At 36.0% G+C, this 9,898-nt stretch overlaps 2 protein-coding genes across 8 annotated transcripts in view; one reads left to right on the top strand and one right to left on the bottom strand.

The window, feature by feature from the left end:
- Positions 1 to 235: 235 nt before the first annotated feature.
- Positions 236 to 9,898, top strand: part of LOC105837843 (trissin receptor) — a 75,666-nt gene continuing 66,003 nt past the window's right edge. The window contains exon 1 of the mRNA XM_012682965.3: positions 236 to 1,179. The gene's annotated coding sequence lies outside the window, so the exon portion shown is untranslated. The remainder of the gene's footprint in view (positions 1,180 to 9,898) is intronic.
- LOC118647830 (sodium-independent sulfate anion transporter-like) lies at positions 1,502 to 9,517 on the bottom strand. Of its 7 annotated transcripts, none has more exons than XM_036293479.1 (12): positions 8,334 to 9,517; positions 8,133 to 8,200; positions 7,391 to 7,566; positions 6,759 to 6,954; positions 6,454 to 6,674; positions 6,228 to 6,372; positions 5,601 to 5,765; positions 5,065 to 5,226; positions 4,514 to 4,654; positions 3,777 to 3,922; positions 2,875 to 3,036; positions 1,502 to 2,195 (listed from the first exon to the last, which is right to left on the bottom strand). In XM_036293479.1, coding segments are annotated over exons 2-12 (1,650 nt in total). In that variant the 5' UTR covers positions 8,134 to 8,200; positions 8,334 to 9,517; the 3' UTR covers positions 1,502 to 2,060. The 7 variants fall into 7 exon arrangements, with proteins under 7 accessions (XP_036149372.1, XP_036149373.1, XP_036149369.1 ...); XM_036293480.1 differs by having other exon boundaries at positions 8,133 to 8,189; XM_036293476.1 differs by having other exon boundaries at positions 8,133 to 8,557; positions 8,759 to 9,517.

The following is a 9,898-nucleotide window of genomic DNA, read 5'->3' as shown; positions in this document are numbered from 1 at the left end:
AAGATTGAAATGATGGATGAAGGCGATTTAGTTTGTCTTGTCAGACGCTTCTCGTCCGTCTATAACGTATATTCATTTCCTGTTCAGGTTCAGGTTGAACATTGTGTGTGTAAAATATCGTAAAATAAATAAAAAATAATGAGTCTTAGAAGATTCAAATTTTATTAGAAATAGTGATTGAGGTTATGTTCCATTTTTTAAATTTTTAGTATATTTTTATTTTATTTTATTTTTATAATATTTACGTTGTTTGCATTGGCTTATTATACATGAAAAAGATTGCCGTGCATCAAAAATTCTATAATATAAATAATCCTTATAGATATAATCTTGAAATTTACGGCATCTTTTTTTGTTCTTGATAGCATGGAAGAGAACCACAATCGCGAACATTACCTACAGAATTACATTACCTGTAGATATTGGCCGTGTAATTCGCATTTTCTGAACATAGAGGCGCTTTCAAAATGAAGTCGACCAGCTGGCTGCGATCGTTTTACTCGTTCTCAGATTTTTTGTCTGCGTGCATCATTCGCAGAATTGGCAGAATGAGGTGGGAAACATGAATGACCTGTGTGTACCAAAAGGCAGGTAAAAATAGACAAAACGGGACCGTCAAGTACTCCGTGTTCCAAGCCGACCGACAAAATGCGCGCGCGCGATAGAGAAAGAATGAAAGAGAGAGTTCGCAACTTTTTTCTTGTAGGATATATATTATTTTCGCATTTTTTCCTTCTATTTCTGTCTCTCTCGCTCTTCTTTGCTTCTCTGATACAGTTATGAATCAATGAGTTATGAATCAAATATACGTAATAGTCATTAATAGACATGTCTTCTTATTACAGGTATCGTAGTCGTCGCGTAGCGGTGTGAAATTGGCTGCGCGTCCTTTGTATCGAGAAGATCGAGCAACTTCATTCAGTCGACGTATCGAGAAGACCGTGCACGGAGTGATCGCGTATCGCGTATGCGTCTCGTGCGTTTTTTCCTCGTTTCGCGTGCGTGTGCAACGAAAGTTGAAAGTACCACGTGAAATGTCGAGACTGCCGGAAGTGCCGGAAATGTCGGGAGTGCCGTAATTACCGCGTTACGTTAATTGACGCGATCGTTTTCGCGCGAGTGTGTGTCCGGAACAGCGGAGCAGTCGGCGGATGAAAAATGACGGCGTATCACATCCCAGTAAGTACTTACTCGTTTATTATTATATCTACATGGATACGCATTGTCGTTTAAAGTAGAATTTCAATTATATGCGAATGTCACGTTTAATCGAACAGTGATGTACGAACGTGCGACAATCTCGTCAAGTGAGCTCCGTGCGATCGTAGCACGATTGCACGGAGCTCACTTGAGTGGTTATGTCGAAAGAAATATCAAAGAAACACACTGTTAACGATTGACGAATGTGTAGCAAGACTGCGTGATAAAGATAAGAATAAGATGTATAATCTCTCAAACCTCATATTTTGCTATAGTTTTAGATAAATAACTTAAACGTAAATTGAAATGAATTATTGCACGAATATTTATTAGATTTTTCTTAATATGCGTACAAAATTTGACTAAATTTGTAATTCTTTTTAATCAAATTTACAATTAAGTATAACAATTAAGAGTATACAATTAAGTATTACAATTAAGAGTAAACAAAAAATTAAATAACTTTTAAAATGACATGAGAATTATGCTGACATTTTAGGCCCGTTCTACATTAATCGCAAGTCGCAAGTTGCCACCTGCGACACCCAATGAGCGACTAGTTTCTAGTTAAAACTCGACAGTCATTGGATGTTGTAAGTTGCAACTTGCGATTTGCGATTAATGTAGAACGACCTTTACAGAAATGTTGAAACGTGATAATGGAACGTTTGTTTTTTAAACTTTCTATAGGATTTCGAAATGTGACACGTACATCTTCAATATTCGATCGCACTCTTTCTCTCTCTCTCTAAATTAAATATATTTATTAAAAAGTGTCACTTGATGTATCTACATAAAAAAAAAAACCTAGGCGGTCGCGTTCAGATTTGTGCGCGTGCGAGGAAAACGCTCCTCCTCTTTTAGAACTTGTCTTCCTTGAGGTCCAATAATTCCGGCGCCACAACCTTCAGAGTGGCGTTCACGTTCTCGCAGCAATTACTGCAGACAATTGTTTGTCCACGTACTGAAAGGTCCCTTCCCAGGAGCTTGACGTTCTGCAAGGCGATCGATCTCACGTTAATTACAACAATTACATGCGCGACGCACAGCGAGGGGACAAGTACAAATGAAGTACGCGACCGCGATAATAAGCGCACACGAAAATCGAATATCGCAGAAATATCGACGCGTTAAAAAAAAAAAATTAACACAGCATACCGTTCTCGAACGCACTCCCTTCGAACGTACACGTGCCTCTCCGGGGGCAAAAATTTCACTTGTAATGTTCGACACGCGTGCCGAACGATACAATACACCCATGTGTGGTTATACGAATTTGGAGAACAACGATAATAGCATAGGTTAACATGTGCACACGCTGTTTGCTGAACAAACCTCGCGGTTCTGTATCGAATCGATCCGCGTGTCCTACAGCTTTACACCCGCACGCATAAACGAATTCCGCGAACGGATAGATTATACTTTTCGCCAGCAAAATTGTCTTCATTAATTTAATCTCCGATTGATTTTAGATTAATTAGGGAAGGGGGGGGAGCTGGTGAGATCATCGGCTCAAAGAAACGCGGGAGAATCGATAACCGTCCGGCTATCATCATTGATTTCGCTTGTATTTTTTTTTCTCCAACTCTATCTGAAGAGAAGTACATTTTTTCTTTCTATAAATCCGTTCGAAGTAGAGTCGACGTTGACAACTTTCACGATCTCATCGCCTACCTTAGCGACCGTAACGTCGAGCCTCTTGAGATTCGTACAGTCGAGTATCACGTTGCATTCACTCTCTCCGGAAAGCTTCATTATGTTAGCACGTAGGCGCTCCGCCGCTGGAAAGGCTACTGATTCTTCGGGTATAACGATTATAACAGTCTCCCCCTCGATCTGCGTTCGAGACATAGAAAACTAGATTATGCCCGCTTACAATCGCCAACAACCAGTAGAAAAATATTCCAGACATTGAGAAAACATCGTACATTCAGTAGCGATATTTTCAAACCGGCTCTCTTTTCAGTGTAAAAAGATCTGTTATTTATAAAGCACCTATCCATAAGAATTTATTTCGTTTTTGGAATACTAAAGTAAAAAAAATATATAAAATAAAATATCTTACAGCAGAATTTTTAAGAGATTTATAAAATCTAAGAATAATTCGTTATCTGAGGGAGGCCGAAAAGGGAAAAAATATCGGGGGATGAAGGTATCGATTTCACGTAATATAGTAAATCAAGCTAAGGGATGATAGTTCTCAATTAAAAGTTCTCATTTAAACGATAACGGTATGTATTAAATTGGATTAAGCAGAAAATATAGCGCCAGCGATTTAAAAGAATAGCGCCATTTACACGTCGCAATAATATCAACCGGTTGAGTACATTTCTTTTGTTTCATATTATATCGGGAAAATAATTTTTAACGATTTTTATTTGGTTTTAGACACTGAAATTATTACAAATAGAGTATTGTATATATAATCCTCTAAATACCTTAGAATATAAAAAAATATTTGTTTTAATAAAGCAATATTTAATTTATTAGAATAGAATTAATTTAATACTGATTTTATACTAAAATACTTTTTTTTAATACTGAAAGATTTATTAATTAATCTCTTGTCACTGTACCTGTTCGATTTTCGTCTGAATGTTAGGCCGCGCTGAGAAGTATAGCAACGCTATAAGATTCACAACAATGCCAATTAAGATACCGTACTCCAGACCAAGAAAGACGCATGGGAGCAAAGTCAACATCATCACAAAGAAATCGATCTCTAAAAAAATTTACAGACACCTTTATATTACAATCTTTTAAAGTAAAAATAGTTACTGTGACACCTTTGTGTTCACTAACAATATCTACCGTATTTATTTTTATTGTTTTTCTCTTGTGTGAAAAAAAATTTTTGATGGTAACGAGTTAGATAATAATAAGATTTCAATTTTAATTTCTTTTAATATCTCAATTCGCGAAGTTATTCGCCCGAACGCAGAGTGGGCACATCGATCGCGTTCGCAAACAACCGGGTGCCAATATCGTCGAATCTACTGCGAAGCTACAGACGGTTTTAGATGAGCCCGAGATGAAACTCACGGCAAAGGTTACCTAACGGAAACTGCGATCGCGTCTTAACAACAAATGCCATCAAGAACGCGCTCGAGCTTATTGTTTCGCGTGGTTTTTTCGAGAACAAATGCACCCCTCCGCGAAATGCATCCCGAGCGTGGGTGGCGCGCTTGCTGACGCCTTTTGTGCACCATTGACGCCACCGGTGCTAGATAAATCGCGTGTAGGTGAACCGGAGCAAGAGGAGAAAAGGAAAAAAAGGGGGATAAAGAGAAAAGGAGAGATCTGTGAAACTTACTTCTGGCGCGCCATAGCAAGACGTACGTTTCGAAATCGAGCATGTAGTACATGGCGCAGATGATGAGACCGGCGAGCGTAGCCTTCGGTATAAAGTAGAAGGTAGAGGTCAAGAGACCGAGCGCGAGCAACACCAGAACGCCTGGAACCGTTTCCATCGGGTTTTGGTAGCGCACATAAAAAAAAAAAAAGAAAAATTAATTAATTAGTTGATTGATAAAATTTTTATCAAAGTGCGAAGATATTTCTCTTTTTAATTAATTAATTAATTATTGCTGCAATCTTTCGCAATATCGAACATATTGGACTTTTTATTTAATGGTAAATTTATATAATATGATATATATAAAAACCCATAAATTTAATATACATATAATTGGAGAATGCTATATAATAAAATAAATTCATTTTTATCAATAAATTTAATTATTTTGTTAAATAGTGTACAACAATTTTAAAATGTACGTTCTGAGATATGTTAAATGATCGAATTACATTTATATTTAAGTTGAATTTAAAAATGATATAATTGTTTTCTTACCACTCGCCTACCTGTAAATATTCCACCCATGGGGGTTTTAACTCCCGACGCGTGATTGACGGCCGTTCGCGTGAAAGATCCGGTGACTGGCATGGAACGGACGAACGACCCAAAGATGTTACAGACTCCTAGAGCGATCATCTCCTGCGTGGCGTCCAAAGATTTACCCTTTGCTGAAATAACAATTCCATTACCCTCTCTCCCCGAGCAACCGGATTCAACTTTTATTTATTAGTCGGGGAACAACAACATGTAAAGAATCAGCTCCAGACGAGCGGGGAAAAACGTGAATGATCCACTCGCTTCAGCGAATGCGAACGATCCCATTTCGTGTTTGTCCGCGCTTTTGTTTGCAGGTCTGTATTCAGTTTCATACGAACAAAAATAGCAATGCTCTTACATATCGATAAAACCACTACGTTTTTTAAAGGCGCGTAGAAACGCAACACTTCATACGAAAAATTCTCCCTCGGTGTAGAGCTTTTATTCCCCGATATTGTATGGGAGCGATAGCGACAGTGTAATTAAATGGTGGAAACTTAATTACCGAAGGCTTTCGCTATGGCTATGTGCTCGATGGTCGATACGATCGGTATCGTGAATAACGTCGTTCCCATTGCGCTGGTCATATCCAAAAAATTGTACGTTTGATTCCGAAAGGTCGTGGAGAACGGCGGTGGCGCGATAGGTGGCAAACCTTGCCCCATTGTGCCTGAAACGCTTTATGTTATATATTATTCTCGTTTCACGCAAATTGAAAACTGTATTTTCTTACGTTATCTGTCCACATAAAGTACATAAGACTATTTTTTACAGTACATCAAAATTAGGAACAAGAAGAAGTTACTATCTCAAACGTAAAAATCAAATTATTCTTTATCTTTTATCCTTTACGTATAGCTACAAAATTTATTATCACGAATATTTTTTTAAAAATAGGCGATATCATCGGGAATTTATTTCGCAACGCATATAGATAATAGAAGGAATCTTCTCAGCTTAATTTCACAAGTTTGGAATCCATAAAGAAATTTAAATAAAAGACAATGGATTGTCTGGTAATTGTTTGCATGCTACGTTTAATTGTCATAGTTTATTTTGATTAAAGTTGATAATATTAGTCACGATAAAAAGAAACGTTAATATTAAGTAAATGATTCTGCTATCTACTAACCCGTTAATTTGAAAGGATTTTGACCATTAATGTAAAAAATGTACGCCATGATAGTGCCTGAAATTACGACTAACGCATTGCGAGACAGACCGAGAAGCCATCCTATTTTTTGCAAGATTGTTCCCGTACGTTGCCCTGGTAATTTCTATAATTAGAAAAAATAGAAGTAAATTTTTCAAAAGAACGCACGTTATATGTATATGTTTAATGTCGATGGAGTTTATACCTTGAACAACACTAACACAATGATAGTACCAATTCCTAACAACGTGTCTTGGTACCGGATCTGTTCGATATTCTTAAAGATCGCTATTATAGAATCCAGAAAGCTCTCGGTTCTACCGGGAATTCCCAGGAGTGACTTAAACTGGGAAGACGCAATGTTGATCGCCGCGGCTGATGTAAAGCCAGTAATTACAGGAAGCGATATGAAGTCCAGTAAAAATCCTTAAAATGATTACTTATTACTTTCAAATTGTGACATATGTCTGTGACACGTATCTCTTACTTTAAATATATAAATGAATCTACCTAAATGAAGAATTCCTAAAAGCGCAATGATGCATCCTTTTAAAAAGGCAATTAGTACAGCCATGTCAGCACCGTAGTCTGTAACTAACGGTTGAACCATGGTGGCCATAATGGCTGTTGGACCAATAGTGATGTTTTCACATGAACCAAAAATAATATATACAAATGATGCCATAAATGCCGAGTACAGTCCATACTATAAGATCATAATACATTATAAAGAAATTAAGTACAATTATTTAAAAAAATATTATTTAAATTAAAATAAGAATCATGCATATGTTAGTCACATAAATCAATAGTTCAAACGGTATTAGATATTAGAAAGCATTGTACTTAAAAAAAATATTCTTATTTTATTATACAGACATAGAAAGAACTTCTGTTATTTTTTTAAGAAGTGCTGTTTTAAATAATACTTTGAGATAACACGTAAATTAACGTATTCTTAAGCTGTGCTGAAAACAGACTTATTTTCCGTCATCACTTCTCGATTTACTTTCACAATCAGAGCTATTATCAGAAGTTTCATTTTATCCCTCTGAAATTTATTGACAGAGTTTATCTATATGCTACTGGATAGTGCGACACAAGATTTATGCCGCGGCCGCTCTCTTTTTCGTGATCTTTACCTCGGCATTTAAACCGGCGACAATACCGTAAGCGATTCCTTGCGGTACTGCAGTGAGACCGACCGTGATGCCGGCCAATGCATCTTGTAAAAGCCACGCGGGTCTGTATCGTGGCAACCAGTTAAGGATCGGCAACCTTCGCACAATGTACTTGTCGCATTTATCTTTCTTGGCCACTAAAAGTAGATACAACTTTATTTTTCGTGGTGCAAGCGATTTTATCTTGGCTACTCGTGACATCGAGTGAGACAAGATGTAATCGTAAAATATTTTTTTCTTCTTTCGACATGTTCGGGTTTCTTACGCGAACAAATCCTCTAGGGAATAAAATTACTCTATAAAAAAGTATTAATCTTTTATAAATATTAAATCAATTTTAATGAGAGTTATTATTACAAGGCAACTATTGCTTTTATTAATATTTTATTTTCATTAATATTAATATTTTTTTTCTTACATAAAATGAATTATTTAACTAATAACTAATCAATTAATCTTTTAGTCTAATAATCTCTAAAAATAATCGTAATATTTTTATTTAAGATTATATTATTTTAATTATATACTTTGCGAGAGAGAATTCTATAAACTTAGAATAGAAACGATTTAAAATAGAACAAACTACAATTTTAAATTATGCATACAGTTTTATTTATTAGATTGTATTCTCTATTGCTAGTGTTTTACAGATATATCTTAAATCATTAATTGATCAATTTTTACGACACACAATATTACTTACTTATCCAGTTAGTTTTTCAATTCTTGAATGGCGAGGATACAGGTCTCTTGAAGCTCACTATTGAAATACTTTTTAAATCGATATAATTTAAAACGGTGTAATTCACTTTTGAGGAGAAAAATGCGAGCGATAAAGAAAAGAAAAATAAATTGTTGTATTCACGATCTTGGTTGAGACGATCCAAATTTTTTGCTCACTCACCTTTGCACTATATATGCTATCTTGGTTTGATAATCTATTTGCTTTTGGTCGCGTACGGAAAAATTACACTTGTTTACCTGTTTACAATTTTGCCATTTTGCAGGTCTGATAAATAAACGGATGATAAGCAAATTCTCTCTAGATTGTTTTGATATCGATTAGCAATGAACTGCTGTGAACATCGGTGGCGGCATGCAATAAATACGTGTATTCGTTTAAGTTTGCTATGAAAGGATACAACAATAATCCGAATAAATAAATTGCTGATCACAATTGTTACAATTAAGTTATACCTACATTATGAGACTTTGAAATAATAAATTGATTTTTTAAAATTTAATTCAATAAATTAAAAAATTACGAATTGTTTTACTATTTGAAATCGTTGTCTTAGAAGTTTTAATTTTTACACGTATTTCAGAAACCATAAAGTGTTCCAAAATATCCGAGGCGATAAATAAAAAAATTATTTTTCTCTCTATATGAATTACGATTTCGGAGAAGTTAGGCGCGCTGATTTGACAGAGCAGTGTTGCCTGAACCGGTTCTTCATTCTACACAGAGCACGCTCAGTATTAATATGTGATTCCGTTGATAGATGTTTCATGCCGACTCACTGCATCGGATTGAGTGCCGAAGTAACATCTTTATATTGTCCGATTGGCATTATATAAACGACTCATATCACGCTATCAACGGATATCTCTTATTAGATAAAATCACATCTCTTATTAGATATAAATAACTCATTGCCAATTAGAATTAATGACTACCGGATGCACAGAAAGTCACCGGAACTTGTCGCATCTTTAGGTCTCTTTTTGAAGAAAGAAATTCAGTTTTCACATCTTAGAAATAAAGAGGAGAATCACACATTAAGTTCGTGACTTGGAAACTGCGATCGAAATATAAATATATGAGCTAGGATATGTAAACACGTTGGCATCGAGTACACTTTCCTGAATGAAAATTCTCACTCACTCACGATCTAATACTCCGATCGAGTCGTTCTTGCGAAAAGGAAACCGGTTCGACCGCGATGCACAATTGACGTGGGGAATTGTCGTGCCACGTCGGAGCGAGGGATACAACAGCCGATTATGGAAACTTGCGATATCGCTTCGAGCTAACGAGAACGACGGCTCCGTTTCTCCTTCCTTCCGCCTTCGGCCGCGAACGGGAGGGAATTGCAGTCTCGGGGAGGGGAGATCCGTTAAACGAAATTCATGCAAGACTTTATCACTATGCTACCGCAAGATTACCATGAATTTTGATTATTTGGTTATGCAATAGCCACGCTGACGAACACAATTCGTTTATGATAGAACTCCATTACAATCTACACTGAGAAAAAAAAAGTAATTGATTCAACAAAATTTTTTTATTGCGGGCTGCCAACAAAAGGTATATTCAATTCAACAAAATATGCGGTATTGCAATACAAATAGCTCAATCAACATCATTGCACTTACATTAACAGCAAATATTGTTATATTAAGTATATCTTTTGTTGGCAGCCCACAACTAAACGTTTTGTTGAATCAATTATTTTCTTTCTCAGTGTA

This window comes from Monomorium pharaonis, chromosome 11 (assembly GCF_013373865.1).
Source record: "Monomorium pharaonis isolate MP-MQ-018 chromosome 11, ASM1337386v2, whole genome shotgun sequence".
In the NCBI taxonomy this organism is placed as follows: Eukaryota; Metazoa; Arthropoda; class Insecta; order Hymenoptera; family Formicidae; genus Monomorium; species Monomorium pharaonis.
The sequence above is the reverse complement of the archived record's forward strand: the minus strand, read 5'-3'. Positions and strand labels throughout refer to the sequence as shown.

Bases quoted from the DNA above. Each gene is read 5' to 3' on its own strand.
- LOC118647830 (XM_036293479.1), bottom strand. The intron at 4,655-5,064 runs GTAGGCGAGTGG...AAACGGTTCCAG, and splicing joins CATGGGTGGAATATTTACAG to GCGTTCTGGTGTTGCTCGCG. The intron at 3,037-3,776 runs GTACAGTGACAA...TCTCGAACGCAG, and splicing joins TTCAGACGAAAATCGAACAG to ATCGAGGGGGAGACTGTTAT.